The 26,037-nt window shown below is 37.7% G+C and overlaps 1 protein-coding gene across 1 annotated transcript in view; it reads left to right on the top strand.

Annotated features, from left to right (window-relative positions):
- col12a1b (collagen, type XII, alpha 1b) overlaps positions 1–26,037 on the top strand; it is a 219,651-nt gene that overhangs the window by 61,280 nt on the left and 132,334 nt on the right. The window contains exons 14-22 of the mRNA XM_056480643.1: positions 1,451–1,720; positions 9,903–10,169; positions 11,997–12,189; positions 12,299–12,423; positions 20,527–20,676; positions 21,570–21,689; positions 22,297–22,461; positions 22,611–22,757; positions 25,051–25,193. Coding sequence (XP_056336618.1) covers positions 1,451–1,720; positions 9,903–10,169; positions 11,997–12,189; positions 12,299–12,423; positions 20,527–20,676; positions 21,570–21,689; positions 22,297–22,461; positions 22,611–22,757; positions 25,051–25,193 — 1,580 coding nt within the window. The remainder of the gene's footprint in view (positions 1–1,450; positions 1,721–9,902; positions 10,170–11,996; positions 12,190–12,298; positions 12,424–20,526; positions 20,677–21,569; positions 21,690–22,296; positions 22,462–22,610; positions 22,758–25,050; positions 25,194–26,037) is intronic.

Genomic DNA, 26,037 nt, shown 5'->3' with positions numbered 1-26,037 from the left:
ATTAAAACTATTATGTTTAGAAATGTGCTGAAAAAAAATCTCTCTGTTAAAACAGAAATCGGGGGGAAAAATAAACAGGGGGGCTAATAATTCAGGGGGGCTAATAATTCTGACTTCAACTTTATGTTTTTAATCTAAAATGTATTCGTGTGGACATATTAGTGAGACCTGAATGAGAAGCAGCCATCTGTCATTTAAGTTTTTACAGCGTACCTGCTGAAGATTAGGTCAGCCATGAATGCTGAGTTCAGACTGTATGGTTTTAGCGCTGATTTTGACACGCCAGCAGGTTTTGAGAAATCACAGACAAATGCCTGAAATCACAGGCAAATGGCTGAAATCACAGGCAAATCGGTGCTTGTTCATGTGAGTAACAATCACACAGTGTGAACTATCAAAGATGCAATCTGAGAGAATCACAGAGGAGTCGCTGACATCCGTGAGATATTTGGTATGCTAAATATCTGGAGCTGTTGGCGATTCTAAACAATCATGCCGTGTGAAATGTGTTCTGAATGAAAAATCATCGGCGATCACCTACAGCCAATGAGAGAGCAGCATCCACTAGTGTGGGTATCTGCAGGCCAGCGGGAGGTTGGGGAAGAAGTTGAGGGCTACTTTTCAGTCTATTTAGACCCAAGAAATGGAGGAAAAGCTAGTGTAAATTTGGCGGGAGCACCCGTGTCTGTTTGACGTGTCATCTGAGCAATAACACAACTGGGTCAAAGAAGAAAAAATTTGAAGAGAAATTGCTAATACTCTTCAAAACGCAGGTGAGCAAAATAGGTACACGCACTACCCCGCTAAAGGCTTCTTTCTCGTTATGTAGACTAGTTCATAACAAAAGATATACTACGTGACCTTGCGTTGTATCCATGTCACGTAGTTTGTTTTGACAGATGCAACATTGTTGGCGATTCTCCTATTGTAAAGTCATGCAGTGTGAAACCACCTGTCGCTGATCCAATCTCGCAGTGTAAACACAGCAGCGACGCAATGCTACCCCAGATAGTCATGCAGTGTGAAAACATCCGTGATGCGACTACTTTGAAAATAGTGCAGTCTGAACTCTGGATTAGAGGCATAAATATTGAGTTTCAGGATTCACAACCACTGAGCCATTTCTTTTGACATTTTCATTTCTTCACAGAAACGACGCTAATCTTGTTTTGAATCTGCCACTATGCTGACAAACAGGCATTTATAGCTCCGCCCTCTTTTGAAAAGAGCACAGTCTCATTTGAATTTAAAGCGACAGCCACCAAAATGCCGCAATTAGGATCAAAGCCTAAAAGAGTCAGTTTCAAGGAGTCATAAATGATTATTTGTGTGGTATTTTGAGCTGAATCTTCACATACACACTCTAGGGACATTAGAGATTTAGTTTACATCTTGTTAAAAGCGGCATAATAGGCCCACTTTAATGGCAGCTTTTTTGTGTTGTCTACAGAGTTAGGCTCACCGAGGGATTTGATCACCAGCGATGTGACAGACACCAGCTTCATGGTGTCATGGACGGCGGCTCCAGGAAGAGTGAGGCAGTATCTTGTGCGCTGGAGATCTCTGTTCTCTGGAGAGTCTGGAGAAAAGCTGGTGCCTGGAGACGTGACCAGCACACTGTTGGAGAACCTCAGCCCTGAAACACGCTACCAGGTGTCGGTGTTCGCATCGTATGATAGAGGCAACGGAGAACCGCTTGTGGGAGAGGAGACTACTGATGGTAGGTTTTAGTTTTTCTTTGTGTGTATCCTTTATTTTTTTATTTAATTAGTTGGTATCATGGGCTGTACGGTGGCTCAGTGGTTAGCACTGTCGCCTCACAGCAAGAATGTCACTGGTTCGAGTTCTGGTTGGGTCAGTTGGCATTTCAGTGTGGATATTGCGTGTTCTCCCCGTGTTGGTGTGGGTTTCCTCCGGGTGCTCCAATTTCCCCCACAGTCCAAAGACTTGAATTGAATAAACTAAATTGGTGGTGGATGGGTCTTTCCCAGTACTGTGTTGCAGCTGAAAGGGCATCCGCTGCATAAAACTTATACTGGATAGGTTGGCGGAAGGTGGTGGCATTCCACTGTGGAAACCCTGAATTAATAAAGGGATTAAGGCGAAAAGAAAATGAATGAATGTATGAGTTGGCGGTTCATTCCGCTGTGGCGATCCTAGATAAATAAGGGACTAAGCCGAAGGAAAATGCAAGAATGAATGAATTGTTATCATTTAATATGTCATTGGACTGGCCCGAAAAATCAGGTAGTGAAACCAGGCCTCATTTCACATCCACCTCACTCTCTAGTACAAGCTATGCATTGCAAGAGCTCAGATGTCACAGGCAGGATGGAAAAATAATTACAATAAAATAATAATAATTGAGAGAGACAGAAAAAAGGAACGAATAGAGAAAGAAGAGGAATAAAAATGTACAAAAATAAAAATTATGGTTGCAAAAAAAATTATATTAAATAGAATTCTTTTCTTATTTTTAGGATATGTAATTAGGTTTAATATTAGACACTGTGGTGGTAGGTTTTCATTGTTGTTTAGATTTGCTATTTCCATATAGCTTCTTGATTAAATCAAGAAAAAGGTAAAGGTCCAGTGAAATTAAAACAATGTTCTTTAGATGTTAGTATCATTATGTTTGTTTTAAGGTTATTTATAAGCTAGTGTGCTCCAAAATTTGTGTTTAGAATATATCAAACTGATATAAACATCTAAAGCTTGCAGTTTATCACTTCTGCCTAAATGGATCATTTTTTTGTTTTGACGTCACCTCATACTATAGTTTCTCATCAAATATGTTAGACTATCAGGATAGCTACAGTTAAAGTCAGAATTATTAGCCCCCCTGTTTATTTTTTCCCACAATTTCTGTTTAACAGAGAGCAGATTTCTTCAACACATCTCTAAACATAATAGTTTTAATAACTCATTTCAAATAACTGATCTTTATCTTTGCCATGATGACAGTAAATAATATTTGACTAGATATTTTTCAAGACGCTTCTACACAGCTTAAAGTGACATTTAAAGGCTTAACTAGGTTTATCACAACCAGGCAGGTTAGGGTAAATAGGCAAGTTATTGTATAATGATGATTTGTTCTGTAAACTATCGGAAAACAAATATAGCTTAAAGGGGGCTAATATTTTTGACCTTAAAATGGCTTTTAAATATTCTATTTTATTCTGTCTGAATGGGGAAACATCAAATACTCCAAAACTTATTGTCAAGATTACGATTACATTAGATATTTGTAATCACCAATAAAATTAAACAACAATTGTCTCATAAGTTTATTTCTAAACATCCGAATCAAACAAAGTCGAATCAACCAAGCTCAGGCGCATGCACACATGAAAGAAAGAAGATCACGATACCAACCTCATTTATGGCCGTTTTACACATGATTATCCTCTGGATCAATGTTTCCCAACCCTGATCCTGGAGGCACACCAACAGTACATATTTTGGATGTCTCCCTTTTCTGACCCATTAACTTCAGGTGTTGGAGTCTCTTCTGATGTTATTATAAGTTGATTCAGGTGTGTTTGTTTAGGGAGAGGTTGAAAATGTGTACTGTTGGTGTGCCTTCAGGAACAGGGTTGGGAAACACTGCTCTGGATTATGATCATCTGATCGCGCTGCTCCTCTAAAGTAATCCACAACTTAGGCTTGATGGCGAATCACCTCCAGAAATGACAGTGACTCTTTGGCTGCATTTACACTTCATGGTTCAAGTGGCCCTCGTGTCTGCAGTGTTAGCAGGTCGATCGGATTTTCACCTGTCAATGAGAGTCGCGCATCATTAAAAACCATAGCGAATGATGTCAACTTTGACGCTTTCATTTCGGAACACACTTCAGCAGAGTCCCAACACTTAAATGTCATGTAGACCTTTTTCTTGGCTGCTGCATGGAGGGCGCCATAGCGAACAGCGTCTTCCGGTACAATGCTAAGAACTTCTGTTTACAGCGTTTACAACCGGTAATTTGTGCTTGGAAAATGAGTTTCAAACGCGTTTTGAGAGGATTACGGAGTGGTTTTGTGACACACAACTTTGAAAGGTGTGTGTTAAAGCCGTTATAATCTGTCAGATGTGTTTCAAGCACGAGAGAAAAACGTTCTCCTAGTTCACGTGTCTGCCGTCAGAAATACAGTGTGCGTGCGTGCGTGCGTGTGTGTGTTTCCCCGGCCTGTCAGCTGTTAGCTCAGCGGCTCTTCAATACACACACGCCACACGCACACATGCAATACTTCACTGCATTATAGAGAAAACCAGATTACTGGCATGAAACTTAAGTATGCAAGTCATGCAATTTACAAAAATGACCAATAAAAGTCCGTTACTGATACTCTGCTGGCTGATTTGCTGGTCATTCTAATCGTGAGCCGGTTGTTTCATTTAGTGTGTTGTATTCACCACGGTTTGTGTTTTTCTTTCATTTCAAAATGTCACCGTTATTAAACCAGTGTGCTAGTGGGACAGTACAGGTGACTTTAGCGATGACGAGGCTTCCTTTAAACAGCAGAAGATGCTGTCTGACAATGAGGGGAAAATGCCTCACAGCAGTTGTTTTCCATTCTATTAGATCACATTTTTTAAAATGATCAGTCCAGGAGGTGGCGCTGATCGACAACAGTATCAGTTTAAAGAGGATAAAAGCAGGTAAAATAGATTAAAACTACCATTTCAAAGCTGACCAAATGTGACTGTTTACACGTATCAGCTGCCGACCGGAAGTTCTTAGCATTCTCCTTGCGCATACACGCAAAGCATAATGGGTAATTTTGCATTTTTAGAAAAAGGTCTATACTAGAACGAAATATATTGTCATGTAGCACAATTATTTAAGCGTGTCAACAAGAGGGAGAAAAAGAGAGAGCGTAACGTCCGCCACGTAAACAATAAAAACTACTGTTGCATACATCACGTGCATAAATCACGCCATTGAAATGACATTAAGATGTCTACTGGTTTAAAAAAAAGGCAAGATTAAAAGAAGATGGCCAAATGAGAACTTTTCTGCCGTAAACTATTTCAAAACAACTTGTCGAAAAGAATAATAAAAAAATGAAGCCCTGCGAACAGATTAAATACAGGAATGGAGAGAAGAGCGCTCTTTAATTATCAGCTGTCAGTCAGCGCCCGCTCTTTTTTTCCTGGTCATTGCGTCTTTGCCGTGTCTAGTGTAAATGCAGACAATCGCATACGAGTCACTTTTAAAAGATGATGTAAGGGGTCGTCAAAAAAAATTAGATACAGTCACAAAATCGGACTTGACCTTTAAGATCTGCAGTGTAAATGCAGTCTTTGTTTACAAGTTTGTAGGAGTTTGTGTAGTTTCTGCTGTCATGTGATGTGCGTTTGACAGGACCGACTGTACCTCATGTTCGTTTCATACGCTAATTTCCCGCCGCCACCATTTTAAAACACGAAAGCGAGGCTGCGGTGGGAAGAAACCCGGAAGTATGGGATCAGCACTGTAAACATTGCAACAACATGCTGTGGAGTGGACTACAAACCTCCAGCTGTTGCTGCAATTACAAAATGCAGATATGGTGTAAGTATCACTAATATCATTCAGTTCAGTTTAATTTAAACAATTAAAAGCATATTAGGCATCAAATAACATCACAATCTCTTTAAGAGTGTCCTCCTAGGCTTCAGTTCATTGTACCAGGTAAACACAGTGGGGGGTTCCCTGCTTGCTTCAGCCTATGTCACCCGATGATTGATAAAACGATGTAGTCCTCTGTAGCACACCCTTGTGTTGACTGTAATAGTGTTGTCCCAGTACTGGAGTTTTAAAAACGTCCATTACCCGCTAACATTTAAGCACCGCTGAGCGCGTTCTTAAACACCGCTGATTTGCCAGTATTCACCAGTGCGCAACAGAATTGATTGTGATTGGCCGTGAAGGTCATCAGTGCAAATGCACGGACACTGGAGCGGTTTAAAGACGCAAATATCAGTCGAGTCATCAGCGGATCGCTCGTCTGTGTTTAAACTCGGTTAACATCAGTGAAGTGTGGTGAAGTGATGACGTTCACGGCCAATCACACGCATTTCTGTTGAGCACTAGTGAATACTATGGCAAATCAGCGGTGTTGCGTTCATCAGTGCTTAAATGTTTGTTGGAAATTTGACAGATTTTATAAATTTCAGTACCAAAATTCAGCATCGTGACAGGTCTAATAAAGTATCAGTCAACTTGAGTTTGATAAACGGCGTCTAAAATGTGTGTTTGGGAAAGAAATCTTTAGCTAACTAGTGCCATTTCTCTTAACTTAGCTGAAAATGATGTCTGATGTCCTTTTTATTTACACTATCCATTCAAAACGGGCCGTCGGGTCACTCGGAAGATGGTGAAATGATAAATTTGTGTAGCTTTCTCTTCACTGCAAAGATATACAGCCATGTACACAACATGTGTGACTCCGGGTTTCTTCCCACCACAGCCTCGATTTCGCTTTTTTTAATGACAGCCGCGTGAAATCAGATCAAAACCAATAAACTTTTGTTTTCAAGTGCACTTGGTTCATTCAAAAGCACAGATTTCAAGCTTTATGTGGATATATTTCTTATGTCTGTGAAGCAAGTATTCACTGAGATTCCAGTGTGTTTGTTGACCACAAACTGTCGAAAAAGCACACGCCTGATCCTAGCATTTCCCCCGGAGAAGCATCAGTCTATAGCGATCGATGATTGGCTCCTGTAGAAGTAGGCAGGGCTTAATTCGCCATATTGATTGTTAGACTTTACCCCATTCAAAACTAAACGAGTGACACGTCTTGTGTATTCTAGAGTCTTTGCTATTACTGAAGAATTATAATGACAAACTCAGTTCGTCAAAAATAAACACAGAGTACTGACTGCAGGTCAAAGGAAATCACTACTGATACGGCACTAAAAATCTACTCAAGTACACAGTTTTTAAGACTACTTAAAGTATGATTCATGAGGAACAACTACATAATTACAGTCATACTTGTATATTTATTAGCTAATAAAACATAATAATCAAAATCTAAAAGACAATTGGTGATAATTAAAAGGAGATTAAAGTTGGATCGGGTTAAATTAAGGTTATGTTATCTTTAAATCTCGCAAATATCTTCTGGGAAAGAAAAATGGCTCTTAAGGTAATAGAGATTTGACAGGACACGCAACTCCTCCGCCTCGAGGGTCAACCACTTAAAGTGCATCAATCAACAACCTTTTACTGCGGTCTATGCCTGATCAGTGGAAAAGACTGGATAGGATAAGAGGAACCTTTGAGTTTTAGCTAGTCGAAAAATCGTTTAATGCTAGCGTGACTTCTTCAAGTTGCGGTTTTTGCGCTTGGCACTAAAAGCTGGCGAGTTTTGGAGTGTCTGTGCAGTAGTCACTTTGCCTCCGGCTGGAAAAAGTGAGCAGGGATGCAGTGAACATCACCGCTGTGGAGAAAGAGCAGATTTAAAGGGTTGCATGTGTGCGGGGCAGAGCTTTAATATGAGCCGTATGTCGACTGGGGAAGCTGGCTGAAGCGTGCATGGCTTTCTCTACCCAACTCAAACTCAGGGAAACTCAACACCAGTGTGGGGATTGAGAAAATGTTGGAAAATTTGTGCTTCCTTTTGGCTCGTTTGGGGTTTCGCTTCTTAGCTCTAACCGGCCCTGCTTGTCTGTTTTCATTTCACACACAAAAAAGAGAGAGAGTTTTTGTCTTGCTTCTAGTCCAAATATCTACAGATTCTTAAATCTAGATGAATTTTCTAGACAAGCAAGAAATATGGTCTTGTTTTCAGAAGTAATAAGTCAAAATTAAGTGAGTTTTTTCGTAAAACAAGCAAAATATGGCCATATAAATCCTCAAAACATTATGTAATTCTGAGTGTGCCTCACACAGGTGAGTGGGCTTGACAAACCACCTGCAAGAAGACTCTTTCATCTCTCTGACACTTTAACTGATACCTGCACCAGTTTTGCACATTTGCACCAGACACGTTCTTACGATCAGTGTTGGGTGTAATTAGTTACAAACTAACTAGTTACTGTAATTAGATTACTTTTTCAGGGGATTACTTTTCATTTTCCAGTCATTTTAATTCAGTTACTTCTAAAATATTACGTTCAGCAGTTCTGGATTAATCAATTAAGAGAAGCAGAGTAATTCATTGATCAAGTAGATTAAACATGCTCAAGAAACTATGAACTGAGTCAGAAATTGATGTCAATATATGGTATGCATGAAATAGTGTGTCATTTCTTTGAAATGTTTCGATACATATCATGTTAAAGCTAAAATGGCCTGTGTGGCTCATATTTAAATAATTAAAAGTGTTTTAATTGTATTGTCTATGAGGTGTTGAGATTTGTATGTACGATGAATTTTATGTGTTTAGTCAATTATTTAAATAACGTATTAAATAACTGAGTTACTTTTTAGCGTTGTAATTGAAAATGTAATTTTATTACAATTTTATTGATGTAATTAGTAATGAATTACTTTTTCAATTAACCAATATATATATCAACCAACATAGCAATCAACCAGTATATATATATATAAATAAAAATTATATATATATAAAAAAAGTGCATTTATGAAGTGTCCTTCACACAGGTGAGTGGGCTTGATAAACCACCTGTTTGTTTAATTGCTGAACACCTTCTCAATTGTAAGTTACTTTAAGCAAAAAGCGTCTGCTAAACGACTAAATGTATTATGTAAATAATCTTGCTTTCACCTTTGAAATAAGCTTATTTTGCTTACTCCCTTGTCAAATTATCTTGCTTGTTTTAAGGAAAAACTCACTTAAATTTGACGTTCTATTTCTGAAGACTGAAGTTTGTCTTGTCTAGAAAATGCTTCTTGATTTAAGAATTTGCCAATATTTGGGCTAGAAACAAGATGAAAACAAAGTATGAAATGTTTATTTATATATATATATATATATATATATATATATATATATATATATATATATATATATATATATATATATATATATTGTTTTTTTTGTGCGGTTTCACCTTTAATGAATAGGAAAGTATAGAACATTGACAGGAAAACAGAGAGAGGGGAAGGATCAGCATAGGACCACGAGGCGGGAATCGAACTCGGGTCCCCGTGAGCACTGGAGTGCATGTGTTGACGCTTCCAGAGATATAATCAGAGGCAAAGGATTTTACCAAGAATGGGTTATGGTCCAAATATACTACAAAAGCACATCATAAACAATAAACGCAAATAGGCTAACTAATCATTTACCAAATGGATAAATAAATACAACAATTTTAAATAAGCAAAAACATAATAAATTATAATAATCCTTAAAAATAATTTAGTAAATAAATCAATAGACACAGTTGAAGTCACAATTGATAGACCTTGAACAGTTTTTCCTATTCAGAGCAAGGAATTTTTCACAGTATTTCCTATCATATTTTTTCTTCTGTAGAAAGTCTTATTAGTTTTATTTCGGCTAGAATACAAGCAGTTTTATATTTTTTATAACCATTTTAAGGTCAAAATTCATAGTCCCTTGAAGCTATTTTTTTTTTGATATTCTTCAGAACAAACCAATATTTTACAATGATTTGCCTAATTACCTTGCCCAAATAACCTAATGAACCTAGCTTTTAAATGTCACTTTAACCTGAATACTAGTATCTTGAGAAATATCTAGTCAAATATTATGTGCTGTCATCATGACACAGATAAAAGAAATCAGTTATTAGAAATGAGTTATTAAAACTATAATTTTTAAAAATCGGTTTCCGTCAGACAGGAATTAGGGGAAAAATATACAAGGGGGAACATCATACCATCTATAAGTACCAATATTTTGATTTATTCAAGCCATTGAGGAGAGTCAAATAGAATTTTACTCACTTTCTTGTCGTCTCTGTCTGTTTGTAGCCTCTGCATCTGCCAAGGCTTTACTGGTGTCTGATGAAACCGAACGAACCATGCGGGTGATATGGAAAGCTGCTCCAGGCCCCGTGGTCAACTACAGACTAACGTACATCCCTCAGACTGGCGGTAAAGAGATGACAATGAAAATTCCCGCCAATGTCACCTCCACCATGCTGAGGAAACTGCAGCACACCACCACCTACTTCATCACCGTGCATCCCATTTACAAACGGGGAGAAGGAAAAGCAAGGCAAGGAGTAGGAACCACACGTACGTTGGCCAGTAATTCAAAGCCCATGAGTCACAGATTTAATTCAATTCAAGTTTATTTGTAGATCGCTTTTCACAATAATTACTGTTTCAAAGCAGCTTTACAAAATGTGCACGTTATTGCATTCTCAAAATCAGAAAAGTTCAGGTTATTACACTGTAAAACCCAAAAAGTTAAGGTAACTCAAACAGTTTGAGGAAACCGATTGCAACAAACCATTTAATTTCAAAAACTAGTCCTAATGAGTACTGTGAACTTAATCCATTTGAGTAAATAAAGCAATCTGAGCACAGTAAAACCCAATAAATGAAGAGAACTTAAACCAACTGAGTACTGTAAAACCCATTAAGTTAAGGCAACTCAAACCATTTGAGGAAACCGATTGCAACAAACCATTTAATTTCAAAAACTAGTCCTAATGAGTACTGTGAACTTAATCCATTTGAGTAAATAAAGCAATCTGAGCACAGTAAAACCCAATAAATGAAGTGAACTCAAACCAATTGAGTACTGTAAAACCCAATAAGTTAAGGCAACTCAAACCGTTTGAGGAAACCGATTGCAACAAACCATTTGAGTTAAAAAAACTAATATATACAGTATGAGTGCTGTGAACTTACTCCATTTAAGTTAAAGTAATGAGATATTTAATCAACTCATTACCTTCAACACAGAGTTCAAAACTCTTTTCAAATGAGTAGAATTAATTTTCAGTCAATTTTGAGTTAACTACACTCATTTCATTTGATAAAGTTGACTGTTGGGTTTTACAGTGTAGTAACCAGAACTCTATTAATTGCTAATAACTTGAACTAATTAGCTAGAAACTAATAGCTTTTAACAGTTAAAGTTATTATATATGAACATAGTTAACCTGTAGTTAGCATATGTCAATTTATTCTACTACTAACCCTAGCCTAAGAGTCCACAAATACTCTACTCTAATACTCTACTCTTTGCATACTGTAGTTATAGAGACACTTAGTCTACAGAGTGTCTAAAGGAGGACATAAAATGTGAACACAGATGGTTCTGTATTGTGAAATATAAGCTTAAGAACACATTGTTAACAATAAAATAGACAGAACACATAGAACCGAGCCATATCAACAAATCAGAATATCACAATTTAGTAAGCTGGGCCTAGTAAGCAACTGCACAACATGTTAATAGCATTATGAAATAGCATTATGAACACCTAAGCAATCACTTACCTCATCACTTAACTTAACTCAAAAAGCTCTGCAGCAACTTGCCTTATAATTTTAAGTTGAGTCACCATATCTACAGTTGAAGTCACAATAATTAGCCCCTCTGTATATTTATTTCTCCAATTTCTGTTTAAGGTAAAGACATTTTTTCAACACATTCCTAAACATAATAGTTTTAATAACTCATTTGTAATAACTGATTTATTTTATCTTTGCCATGATGACAGTAAATAATATTAGACTAGATATTGTTCAAGATACTAGTATTTAGCCTAAAGTGACATTTAAAGGCTTAACTAGGTTAATTAGGCAAAGTCAGGGTAATTAGGCAAGTCATTGTATAACGATGGGTTGTTCTATAGACAATCAAAAATAAATATAGCTAATAATTTTGACCTTAAAATGGTTTTAAAAAAATTAAAAACTGCTTTTATTCTAGCCGAAATAAAACAAATAAGACTTTCTCTAAAAGAAAAAATATTATAGGAAATACTGTGAAAAATCCCTTACTCTGTTAAACATCATTTGGGAAATATTTAAAAAATAAAGGCTAATAATTCTGACTTCAGCTGTACATTGCATTAGCTAATATTCCTGCTTTGTGTGATCCTGCAGTATCTCCATATAAAGCCCCAAGAAACCTACAGACCTCCGAACCCACCAAAACCAGTTTTCGTGTGACGTGGGACCCCGCTCCCGGTGATGTGCGAGGATACAAAGTCACCTTTCATCCCAGCGAAAACGATATTGATTTGGGAGAACTTCTTGTTGGACCATACGACAACACGGTTGTCCTTGAGGAACTCCGGTAATGCTCAGAGTAAACTTAAGATGTTTCTCTCAACGTAAAGAGGCTAATGGTTGTTCTTGTTTTTGAGTTGTCACATGTGGTTTTAGTTTGGTGTCTTTGTTTGCAGAGCTGGAACCAAATACTCCGTGGCTGTTTTTGGCATGTTTGACGGAGGTCAGAGTATGCCGCTGGCTGGGGAGGAGAAGACCACCCTCTCTGATGCACCTGATAGCCCTCCTGTTAAATACTCCGGTATAATTTCAGCCCGTCATACCAAAGACATCGCATTTACAGTTTGGTTTTAGAAATCCCTTTTAGTTGAGAAAACAAAATTAGTGAAGTACTGAAGTTTGGACACAAGAACTGCAAAGAAACCCAGAAATAAAGGTCGTATAATAAAAAGGACTGTATAATTTCAGCACATTATACTAAGACATCACATATAAAATTAGTTTTTAGCAGGATTTATTAGTTAAAGAAACAAAAATAGTGAAGTATTGAAATTAGGACTCAAGAGCTACAAAGAAACCCAGAAATAAAGGTCACCGTATAATTTTAGCACGTCATACCAAAGACATCACATTTTTTTGCAATCATTATTAGTTGAGGAAACAAAAAATATTGTAGTGAAGTACTGAAGTTTTAATTACAACTATAAAGAAACCCCAAAATAAAGCTCACTGGATCATTTCAGCACGTCATACTAGCCTTTGCATTTACAGTTTGGTTTTAGCAATCACTTTCAGTTGAGGAAACAATAATAGTGCAGTCAAGTGCTAAATTTAGGACTCTGCAACTGCAAAGAAACACAGAAATAAAGGTCTCCGGTATATTTTCAGCATGTCTTACCAAAGACATCGCATTTACAGTTTGGTTTTAACACAGTCACTTTCAGTTGAGGAAATAAAAATAGTGAAGGACTGAAGTTTGGACTCAAGAACTACAAAGAAACCCAGAAATCAAGGTCACCATATAATTTCAGCACGTCATACCAAAGACCAAAAATAGTGCAGTCAGGTACTAAATTTAGGACTCTGCAACTGCAAAGAAACACAGAAATTAAGTTCTCTGGTATAATTTCAGCACTTCATACCAAAGACATCGCATTTACAGTTTGGTTTTAGCTATCACTTTCAGTTTAGGAACCAAAAATCGCGAAGTACTGAAGTTTGGACTCAAGAGCTACAAAGAAACCCAGAAATAAAGGCCACTGTATAATTAAAGCACGTCATACTAAGACATCACATTTAAGGTTTGTTTTTAGCAACCATTATTAGTTGAGGAAACATTGTAGTGAAGTACTGAACTACAAAGAAGCCCCAAAATGAAGGTCACCGTATCATATCAGCACGTCATACTAGCCATCACATTTACAGTTTGGTTTTAACAATCACTTTCAGTTGAGGAAACAAAAATAGTACAGTCAAGTACTAAATTTAGGACTCTGCAACTGCAAAGAAACACAGAAATACAAGTTCACTTGTATAATTTCAGCACATCATACCAAAGACTTCGCATTTACAGTTTGGTTTTAGCAATCATTATTAGTTGAGGAAACAAAAGTAGTGAAATAGTGAAATTTGGACTCAAGAACTACAAAGAAAGCCAGAAACAAATGTGACCAATGCAGCCTTTATTTGGTCATATATCAGGTCAGTAAAGATAAATCTTGAGTCCATGAGGTTCAATTTATTAGTCATTAAACTGCAAAAAATGCTATTCTTACTTGGAGTTTTCATCTTGTTTCTTGTCCAAAAATCTGCACATTTCTAGGTCAAGAAGCATTTTGTAAACAAACAAAAAAATATTGTGTTGTTTCCAGAAATAATATGTCAAAACTAAGAACGTTTTTCTTTAAAACAAGCAAAATAAACTTATTTTAGTCCAAAAACTGAGATTTACTTACACTGTTGGATGATTATTTTGCTTGTTTTAAGGGGAAACCAATTTAATTTTGACTTATTACTTTTGAAAATAATATATATTTTTTACTTGTCTAGTAAATGCTCCTTGATTGATGAGTTTTTAGATATTTAGACTTGAAACAAGACAAAAAGCTCTAAGTAAGAAAAGCTTTTTATTGCAATCTACAGACACATCATGGCTTAATAAATAAGTGTAATTATATTCATTGATTTAAAACATGTAATAATAAAAACATTTATTTATTCCCAAAATATACTACATAAAAATAGATTTTCTAGGAATATTGTTTCTGACAAGTACTCTAAGTGTGCCTAACTTCCAATTTCAATGCTTAAATGTTACAAACTACCCAACATTTTACCATAAAACTGGGTTGGGGGAACAAAAAGCTTGGCCTTCTTGGTCAAGAGTCAAAATTAAGTGAGTTTTTCCTTAAAGCAAGCTCAATAATCTGCCAGCTGGATAAGTAAAATACATTTATTTTAAACAGAAAACAGGATAATTTAACTCCCCACTGATAGATTATTTTCAGGTTTTCCTGTTTTAAGGAAAAAGCAAGTTATTTTGACGTTTATTATTACTGAAAACAAGATGTTATTATTGTTTTTACTTGTCTAGAAAATGATCATTGATTTAATCATTTTTACATTTTTTTTAATCTAGAAACAAGATAAAAATAGTAGGATAAGCATTTTTCACAATGCACAGACATATAATGACTTAATAAATAAGTGCAAACATGTTGATTAATTTTAAAACATGTAATAAGGAAAAATGTTTATTTATTTAAGCACTAAATACTAAGCACAAATACTACATACTACCTGCCATTGTACAGTAAAACTGGGTTTGGGGGAAAAAAAGGTTTGGCCTACTTTGTCAAACGTCAAAATTAAGTGAGTTTTTCCCTAAAACAAGCAAAATAATCTGCCAATAAACATATTTTAAACCAAAAAACAAGATTTACTCAATCATTGGAAGGTTATTTTGCTTGTTTTAAGGTAAAAAACAGCTTAGTTTGGACTTATTTCTGAAAATGCTCCTTGAGTTATGAATTTTATTTCATTTTTTATCTAGAAACGAGTCAAAAACAGTAATAAAAACATTTTTTTTGCAATTATGACACATAATTGCTTAATAAATAGGTATAAATTCATTTCTATTAATTTAAAACATGTAATAGTGTAACATATAATGTTTTTCTAGGAATACAGTATCTGACAAGAAAGTGTGCCTAACTAGTACTCTAAGTGTGCCTAAATTCTAAAGCTTAAATATTACATACTGCCCAACATTTTGCTTTAAAACTAGTTTGAGGAAAAATTAAAGTTTGGCTTTCTTCCTATGAACAAACGGACACTGTTTGCTTATGGGCAATGGTTTAAAGTTGTGGGCTCAAAATGTTTGGCAGCCCATTTCTCCAGCAACAGTGTCTTGGGTTCGACTCTGGCAGCTATTGGCAGGCAGTTTAAAGACTTGAGCGTAGTCGTAACACGGAAGACTTTCCAGAGGTTAAGTTATGTGTGCATGTGTGTGTGTTTGCTGCAGATTAGTTGTGAAACGACCAGAGCAAAGGTCATGCGAGGGCACGGTTTTCCACATGTATCAGCAGGACCTGACTGCAAACTAGCCCAAACCAGCAGTCTGGTCAAATTGGATGACTGTAGAATGAGAACATCCAATATAAAATCAAAATAAAGTCTGTTTATGTTATTAATACTCGTTACATTATTGCACGATTTAACAGGAAATTAAACATTCCAAAGGGCAAGGTCTTTAGGATATTTAATCAAAATATAATTTAAGAAGCCCATTTCCTTTATTTATATTAAAATGTTTGTCTTCAGTTAGACTGTTTAGTCTTAAATTGAAGCTGCTTTCATGTCATTATCGGTCATTTTTATCTCATATGACAATATATCTTAATCTTTGAATTATAGGAGAGTTTGACTGCATGTGTGTCTCCAAATTTTTTAGCATTTAGAGAAAAGTTTCTGTTTATAGTTAGCCACTGTTTCATCGAAGAAATCAAGAGGGCCACAGAATAACACAAGTTTAGAAAAGTATTAGGTTTCTGTGAGTAGTGATGGCTGATGTGAAACTGACGTTTCCACACAGTGTCGAGATCCCCAAGTGCAAGTGTTTTGAAACACTGCACCGTAGCATGATCCGAACCACCCAGGTCACATGACTAAGGTGATTCGAAACACCCAGGTCACGTGACTTAAGTGTTTCGAAACAACAATCAGTCATTTCAGAAGCGTTTCGAGACCTGGCGACTCTGTGTTTGACCGACAGGGTTGAAAAAAAATGTAGCCTAGTGGACAGTGTGTGTGCACAGAGTAACTGGTGGCCCGCATTCGAAACTCGACTCGTGCAAATACTCTGTAATTATGACTTGCATTTTAATAATGTTACTTTTTAGGACCAAAACAAGACATATTTATTCACAGTGTTCATTCGGATGTCAGACCAATGTTAAAACAAAACACATTGAAAGGACAGACCATTTAAAAACTGATATCTATAGCTGCATCCCCCTGGATTCAAACCCATTATCTCTGCATGCTAGTCTGATGCTCACCACTTCACTAAATCACTTGAAACCTCAACTCTACAACGTGGGATTTAATACATCAATCTGGTGAACTGCTTCTTTGCTGACGCAATACATAAGAATGACCACTAGGTGTCACTTTAGAGAGGGGTTTTGAAACGTTTTGAAGCTTCGTCACATTTGCTTCGACTGTTCAGTGTTTAACGAAGCCTCGCTTTGCCCAACACTACTACCTGTGAGTAACATTGTAACGACACAAACAACAGAGATGGAGTTCCACATGCAGTTTTATTTAGTGAATGGTCAGACAGGCAGAGGTCAAAACAAGAACAAAACATAAATAGCAAAGGCAATCCCAAAAGAGTTGTCCAAGAAACAGGCAAAGGTCGGGGCAGGCAGAAAACTATCACAACCCAAAAATCAAAAACTAGACAGAGCATAACATGGAAGCAAGGAACATGGAACAATACTGAGCAAGGAATGAATGTCTCTGTGGTGCTTATAGTCCAATGGCCCATTTCCACTGAGTGGTATGGTTCGGTACGCTTTTATGACCGCTTCCACTTTCAAAAGGGTACCTAAAAGCGAACCGTACCGTACCACTTTTTGATTACCCTTTGCAAAGGGTACCTAGCACGAAAAAAGGGTACCAAAAGGCGAAGCAAGACCTGCAGCTGAACACTATTGGTTTACAGAGACACGTCACTCGCAGAAGCAGTAGAATGAAAGCAAAGTAAGCGCCATTTTTAAAAAAATATAGCCGAGACATTACACCGTAATAATATATACATATAATAACAAGCCATGGTCGACCCGAGCTCATACAAACCTTGTCGTCGTCTTGATGTACAGCCACAAACTAAAAAGAACAAAATCTGCTGTGTCCTGTTGTTGTTTACAAGCCCGCCTAAAAGTGCCAGCGGTTTCACTTTCGAACTTCTTGAGCTCATATTAATAATGTGCGCGTGATTATTTATTATTATTTAAAGGTTAGTGATGAACATTTATACACAAGTATTTATGTGTGTAAAGCATCTGTTTTGTGAGAAGTGCTTCTTGTATGATATGTGAACGACTTTACTGTGCAGCTTTACTGTGACATTTCCTCGAGTAAATATGACGTCATCTGAAACTTTCTGTCTTACACCACGCCCACCAAAAGGGTACCCTTTTGGCAGTGGAAATGCAAACCTGATACAGGTGACCCGTACCGTACTGAACTGTACCTCTCAGTGGAAACGGGCCACAAGTAATCAGTGAGGATGATCTGCAGGTGTGTGTGTGAAATCAAGGGGTGATCTAGAACTGCTGTGTGAGTGCCAGGCATGATGGGATTTGTAGTTCAGTATAGTGGCGTATTTGTAGTTTCAGTTTCATTGTAGTGATCATAACAAATAAAGCTGTTTATTCAGTCATGGTAGTAAAGCTTTTTTGTAAATAAGTAAATATAATATATATTTTACGCTTCTTTTTTTGTTTTTAATGTCATTTTGCTTTAATCAGTTGAGAAAATAGCATTACATTTCTTGTGCTTATAGATTCTTCCACTATTACAAATGTAGCTTTAAAAACGAGCAGTATATTTAAAAAATAGACCATCTGGTCACGCTTTACAATGAAGTTTCATTCACTAATGTTAGTTAATGTATTTACTGCCTACTGAAAAAAACAGCTTAAACCAGCTTAGGCTGGTTGGCTGGTTTTAGCTGGTCGACCAGCCTGGTTTTAGAGGGGTTTTGGCCATTTCCAGGCTGGTTTCCAGCCATTTCCAGCCTGGTGTTAGCTGGTCAGGCTGGGAGATGACCAGCTAAAACCAGCTTGACCAGCCTAGGCAGGCTGGGAGCCCAGCCAAAACCAGCTATGTCCAGCTTAAACCAGGCTGGTTTTAGCGGGATTTAGCTGGTCATTTTCCAGCCTGACCAGCGAAGACCAGGCTGGAAATAGCTGGAAACCAGCCTGGAAATGGCCAAAACCCCTCTAAAACCAGACTGGTCAACCAGCTAAAACCAGCCAACCAGCCTAGGCTGGTTTAAGATGGATTTTTCAGTAGGAATATCAAATAAAACTGCAAATAAAATGTTGCTGTCTTAAACTTTTAGGTTGAATCAAATTAGCTTTAACTTAAATCAATTTAACTAGCGTGAAACATTGAGTTTAAATGAGTTTAGTTTAAAACATGAAGCTGAAACCTGATTAACTGATTAAAATACATTTTTAAGGGAGATGAAAAAGTTATGTTGTCATTACTTTTGGATTACAGTCTTTTTAGAGTGTAATATGAGCTACTAACGAACATTAGTTGTACAGCATTTATTAATCATAGTTCAACATTTACTAATGCATTATTAAAATCCAAATTGTTTGTTTACGTTAGTTAATTCACCAGGAGTTACCTTGAATTACCAATGAGCAAATGTATCGTCATTAACTAACGTTAAAGGGGTGGTCCAGAGTGTATTTTTAAGGCTTGGTTGTGCTTATAAGAAAGCAATGTGTGCTCACGCTTCACTTGTAGAAAATCACGTTCCTTTTTCATATATCTAACTTTGATTATATACAGCTAACATGAGAACGATAGTCATATTTCCTAGTTCCTCTGAAAGGCCTGCCCTCAAGAGGCTCTGATTGGTCAGCTAACATAATGTGCTGGGATTCGCAGATCAGCTCCACATCATTAGGAAGCATCTCTGTTATAACATTACTCTCTGGCCACACCTCTTTACTGTGCAGGGTGTATGTGTGTAACCTGAAGGGTTTATGACATCATTAACCCGGATGTATTTTTTGTAGTCCCCAAACTTGGTTCGCTGTAGGCTTTGCTAAAATCCAATGTCTCCCTTTGCATTTAACTTTGAGCGTCTTGCATTCAGAGATGTTTTTTATGTTCACACAGCTACATTACACATCAAGTTTAAAATATGATATCGTAGTGGACCACCCCTTTAAAAATGATTAATAAATGCTGTAGTGCAATTATTGGTCACCGTTTGCTCATGTTAGTGAATACATCAGCTAATACAACCTTACTGTAAATTGTTGCCGACCATTTAATGATTGACAGAGACCAATTAGAATCCACTTCTGCCTGAGTGGGTGAGTGGGCTTGACAAACCACCCGTAGAAACACTCTTCAGTCCCCTCTCAAAGCAAAACAAAAACACTCCCTTACTAAAGCACTTCAGTCTCTGAGGACGAACAGTTCCTTTTTAAAATCAGCACTTGTTGTGTGTATTGCCTCTTCATGTTGAATCGCTGAATGCCTCCTCAATTGTAAGTCTCTTTGGATAAAAGCATCTGCTAAATGACAATGTAAATGCTCTACCTGCTGATTTTCCAGCAATAATCCAGTTCCACCTCACTCATTATTATTATTTAAATGATTTTATGAGCATGCCTGAACTTGAATCAATTTCACAAGATCTGTTTCACTTGCAGACAGTGTGTGAAGAGATCACCAGAGCTCAGTTTCTGTGCTCCTCTCACCCTCATTAGGAGCTCTACAGAGGTGGAGGAAGCTTGTATTTCATACCTCAACAAAGGCTTGCTTTTTCCCCCCTCAGTAGAACAGAAGCAATGACAATTCCAGGAAAATGGCCTCCACGGCCGGATGCCAAAAATGGGATTTGGATGCAACACAAGACTGAAGATTCAAAGGAGAACGCTTAACAATTGAATGGAAAGAGTCTGTAGCTCCAAGAAATGAACGAGAAATAAAAGTCTTATCTCAAAGTGTGACGTTTTTTAAGTTATTGCTGTGTAAATGTGGACTTTTATTTGCGGTGAGCATGTGTAGATGTGTCTTCCTGTTGAACTCTGCCTGCCGTCAAGCTCTTCTCCTGGCTTTTCTCACTGTATAACTGTTTTACTTGCAGGTAATGAGTGTAAAACATCAGCCAAGGCTGATATTGTCCTGCTGGTGGACGGGTCCTGGAGTATTGGCCGTCTGAACTTCAAAACCATTCGTGCTTTTATTGGTCGCATGGTGGGCGTCTTTGACATCGGACCTGACAAGGTTCAAATCGGTAAGTCTCAGCTGTTTCTGTTTACCTTGTTTTTAGACATGTTAAAGGCATAGTTCACCCAAAAATGAACTCTATTTACTGACTATTTACTCACCCTCAAGTAGCTCCAGACCTAAGGATGCATAATATATTAAAAAATTATCATTATCGTGATAAGATTACATGAAATATCAATATGAATTTATGTGTCAAGCATTTGTGTGCTACATGCATTGGTTGTTTGTCTAAATCTGACCAATCAGATGGGGCCTTTACTATTACTAGTGGTAGTAGATGCTCTTAGGTGAACATAGAGCTGAAAATAAATACTAATGCTGGAAGACAAGTGAGGAAAATGACAACAGTCATTAAGAATCAGACTTTTGCTGATGTTTTCAGTCATTCTTGGTGTTCTAAAGTCTAAATGTGTGCACCTTGATATAGTTTTATATTGAATTAGCTCAGAAAAATGTATATTACCTGTTTGTTTTTAGTATGATTATTACATAAATAAAAGATTTATTAAAAAATCGCTGATGAAATAGTGTTTTAAAGTTAGTTATATTGTAAAAATAATGCCATTATCGCAACACTTTACAACAGTATCGCATATTTTCCAAAAGTTTCTTCACTCTGTTGAACACTAAAGAAGATATTTTGAAGAAAGCTGAAAACCTGTAACCATCGAAATCCATAGTAGAAAAGACAAATACTACGGAAGCTTTCTTCAAAATTGATGTGTTCAGCAAATGAAAGAAACTCAAACAGGTTTAGAACAAGATGACACAATTTTATTATTTTTGAGTGAACTACCCATTTAAAGGTGTATCTGGATCCAGATAAGAGCGTTATCCCGGGCTCTATATTAGTTACCACTAAGAATCTTCTCAAAATGCTGTGTGTTTTTCTCACAGGTTTGGCTCAGTACAGCGGGGATCCAAAAACCGAATGGCATTTGAATGCTCACCCCACCCGTGCATCCCTGCTGGATGCTGTGGCCAACTTACCGTACAAAGGCGGAAATACTATGACGGGTACAGATACATTTCTTATATGTTTACACTCTTGAAGATGCAAGTTTTGGTCTGGTCTAGTCTTGAACAAAGTATTGAATTAAATATACTTTTTTTTTTTTTTGCTTGGCTCAAATTTGTCATAGCATTCAGTCTGTTTAGGAAGTAAACCTGCAAATGCCTTAGTTTTAGTTGACACTAGTGCTGTGCCCCAATTTTCATACTATCCATCCTAAATAGTATGCAAAAACAGTATTAATATGTCCAAAATCGTACCACGTTGAAAGGAGTATTCCAAAGTTACTCTGACCGTCTGCTATTTTTGTTAGAAGTTTGAAGTGTCTATCCATATGTAATCTATGTAATCTAAATGCTAATATGCTAATAATACATTTTAAACACTTTTGGGGGGAATCTCCTCACCAGTTTAGAATAAAATTCCATTGGGAAATAATTTTTCCACAATTTTAACATAAAATTCTACTATTTTGCACATAAAATGTAGAGACATAAGAAATACATGAAGGAAAATCAACATCAGGCAAAAAGCTTCATAAAAACAATGTTTTTGTTGTTGTTGTTTTTTTAAATCACTGACCAAACCAACTAACGTAATGTGTTTCCAAAGGTATGGCCTTGAACTACATCCTCCAGAACAACTTCAGACCAAACGTGGGTATGAGACCCGATTCCCGTAAGATTGGTGTCCTTGTTACTGACGGCAAATCCCAGGATGAGATTATAGTGAATTCTCAGAGACTGCGTGACTCTGGTATTGAGCTTTACGCCATCGGTGAGTTCTTCTCTTCTTTACACTCTCTAAATTCAGTCACAATAAAATGCGAACATCTGCACGCCAGTAAGAGCTTTTAATCCTGATCTACTGTACGTCTCATTAACCCAGCTGAAGTAATTGAGATCTTTTATTAACTTGGCTCCTAGGTGTGAAGAATGCTGATGAAAATGAGTTGCGATCCATTGCTACCGACCCTGATGAAATCCACATGTACAACGTCAACGACTTCTCCTTCCTGTTGGATATTGTGGACGACCTCACTGTCAACCTCTGTAACAGCGTTAAAGGCCCAGGTACAGTCACACACTTGACTAGTGCACGGTTAAAGTCAAAATTATTCACCCTCCTGTGAATTGTTTTCAAATATTTCCCAAATGATGTTTAACAGGGCAAGGAATTTCTCACAGTGTTTCCTTTAATATTTTTTCTTCTGGAGAAAGTCTTATTTGTTTTATTTCGGCTAGAATAAAACATTTACATTTTTAAAAACATTTTGAGGTCAATATTATTAGCCCCCTAAAGCAATTTCTTTTCGATTGTCTACAGAACAAACCATCGTTATACACACACCGGCCACTTTATTAGGTACACCTGTCCAACTGCTTGTTAATGCAAATTTCTAATCAGCCAATCACATGGCAGCAACTCAATGCATTTAGGTATGTAGACATGGTCTGTGTCCAAAACCTACTACTCAGTAGGTACTGCACTTGATTTTTAAATGTACTACTCGGCCGTTAGAAAACTACGTTCTATACAGTATGAATGGAATTTGGATGTACTACATCCGCCATTTTGTCATGGTCACATGACCTACCTGCGTCAGTTGCGTCGCTTCACTCCCATTCATGAATTCTCTCGCGGGGCATCATGGGATAACGCAGCATGCATGGGATGCGCACTTCAGAATCTCGCCGGAAATAGTATGTCACCCGGGTACTTCTTGCATACTGATTTTCGAATTCTATGAATGCGGACATACTACTCGGCTCGCATACTGATTTTATTGTACTATATAGTATGGAAGTATGCAACGCAGCCAGCGTCAAGACGATCTGCTGCAGTTCAAACCGAGCATCAGAATGGGGGACACATTTTCTTGGCACACTTTGGGCTCATTTGTACCAATTGAGCATCGTGTCAACGTGACAGCCTACCTGAGTATTGTTGCCGACCATGTTCATCCCTTTATGACCAGTTTACCCATCTTCTGATGGCTACTTTCAGCAGGATAACGCTCCATGTCATAAAGCGTGAATCATCTCAGACTGGTTTCTTGAACATGACAATGAGTTCACTGTACTCAAATGGCCTTCACAGTCACCAGAGCTCAATCCAATAGAGCACCTTTGGGATGTGGTGGAACAGGAGATTCGAATCATGGATGTGTAGCCGACAAATCTGCAGCAACTGCGTGATGCATTCATGTCAATATGGAGCAAAATCTCTGAGGAATATTTCCAGTACCTTGTTGAATCTATGCCATGAAGGATTAAGGCAGTTCTGAAGGCAAAAGGGGGTCCCTATTAAAGTGGCCAGTGAGTGTACAGTGACATTAACTTAGTTAAGCCTTTAAATTTCACTTTAAGCTGTATAGAAGTGTCTTGAAAAATATCTAGTCAAATATCATGTACTCATCATGGCAAAGATAAAATAAATCAGTTATTAGTAATGAGTTATTTAAACTATTATGTTTAGAAATGTGTTATGGGAGAGGGGTGTGGCTTCCCTGCTGAAAAATCCAGCTTAAACCAGCCTAGGCTGGTTGGCTGGTTTTAGCTGGTTGACCAGCCTGGTTTTAGAGGGGTTTTGGCCATTTCCAGGCTGGTCTTAGCTGTGCAGGCTGGAAAATGACCAGCTAAACCCAGCCTGACCAGCCTGGTTTAAGCTGGACATAGCTGGTTTTGGCTGGGCTCCCAGCCTGTCTAGGCTGGTCAAGCTGGTTTTAGCTGGTCATCTCCCAGCCTGACCAGCTAAGACCAGGCTGGAAATGGCTGGAAATTAAGCTGCTTTTTCAGTAGGGTTATAATTCAGGAGGGCTAATAATTCTGATTTCAACTGTTTGTTTTGAAATAATCTGAACATATTTGCACTTGGTTCACTTCTACAAACTTGAAACACACACACACACACACACACACACACACACACACACACACACAAAAAGAAACTAACTCCCTAAGCTCCCACAGTTTGGCTCGGCTAAACTTGAACTCTCGCCATCCTCTTTTTGATTTGCGCTCTTGTTTTCCCAGATGGATTTCTGTGTGTGTGTGTGTGTGTGTGTGTGTGTGTGTGTGTGTGTGTGTGTGTGTGTGTGTGCGTGTGTGCGTGTGTGTGTGTGTGTGTATGTGTTTTAAACTAATAATCTTGCTGAAAAGTCCATGAGGGAAAAGAAAAACTGTAGGTTGCACTCCGATACTCTTTGGGGGATTACAGTGATTTACAGAACCATGAAACTTGTGATGTATAACCCATTTAACCTTTTTGCAAGAAGCTAATAGGCCTGAGGAAGATTTACAGTCTAGGAGCAAACTGATTTGAGACGTGTTCAACACCATTTTTGCTTTGCTTTCCATGAACCAGGAGGTGGGCCAGGGACACCCACTGACCTGGAGACTTCTGAGGTCACACACTACTCCTTCCGTGCTACCTGGATGCCGCCTGATGAGCCAGTGGAGAGATTTCGTATTGAGTATGTCCCTGCCGCTGGAGGAAAGACTGAAGTGGTGAGCATTAAAAATATCCAGCTTATAGTCAAATCGACACACATTGTAGATACTTAAGACTGTAACTACAAGAGTTATAGAGCTACTACACTCAACCTGCTATTTAAAATAAGCTGAAACAAAACAATTCTTAAGGTTTTTATGATCAATCTACTTAAATTTGTAAGAATTATTAAGTTAATTTAATTCCTTCATGTTGTCCCAACACAAATGGATTGAGTGGAACACATTTTTTACAGTGTAGACTGGCCGAACTTGTCATTCTGATCATTCTCATACAAGATATGATATTAGCGGTGTCTCATTTCAGAGGTTGCGTCCTCCAAAGGATGCATTAGAAGGGCGCTGCGTCATCGCAATGAAGGATGTCTCATTTCCAAAAAATTTGAAGGCTCCTTCAAATGCAGCCTCAAAATGCGTTCTTCATTTCCCAGGTAAAGAAGGACACAGCCGGTGGATCCTTCATGACCTCGAACATCCAAAGTTTCATTGCGCGCTAATAACAGCAGGGTGTTTTTTTTAAAGAAAATTCTTAAATATTAAATTTATGAACTTTGTTTATTTTACTTGGATATCTAAACACATGTAAAAAACAACCCAGGCTCATTCTGAGAACGTAGTCCCGGGGACGTTTCTGGAGACCGCGAAATACGTCCCGGGAGGTACGTATTTGTGCAGTTTTTGTTTTCGCGAGTCCGCGAGAGGCCGCTGTGCGTGCTTTTTCCCGCGCCGTTCTCGCGTAAACCCGCTAGAGGCCGCTGTCGAACGACCTTCCGCCTGTCTGCCTGGATGACAGAATGATTGACCGTGCGACCGGCCAATCGGCTGACCCACCCTCCTCCGT

This window comes from Danio aesculapii, chromosome 20, assembly GCF_903798145.1.
Source record: "Danio aesculapii chromosome 20, fDanAes4.1, whole genome shotgun sequence".
Classification (NCBI taxonomy): Eukaryota; Metazoa; Chordata; class Actinopteri; order Cypriniformes; family Danionidae; genus Danio; species Danio aesculapii.
The sequence above is the reverse complement of the archived record's forward strand: the minus strand, read 5'-3'. Positions and strand labels throughout refer to the sequence as shown.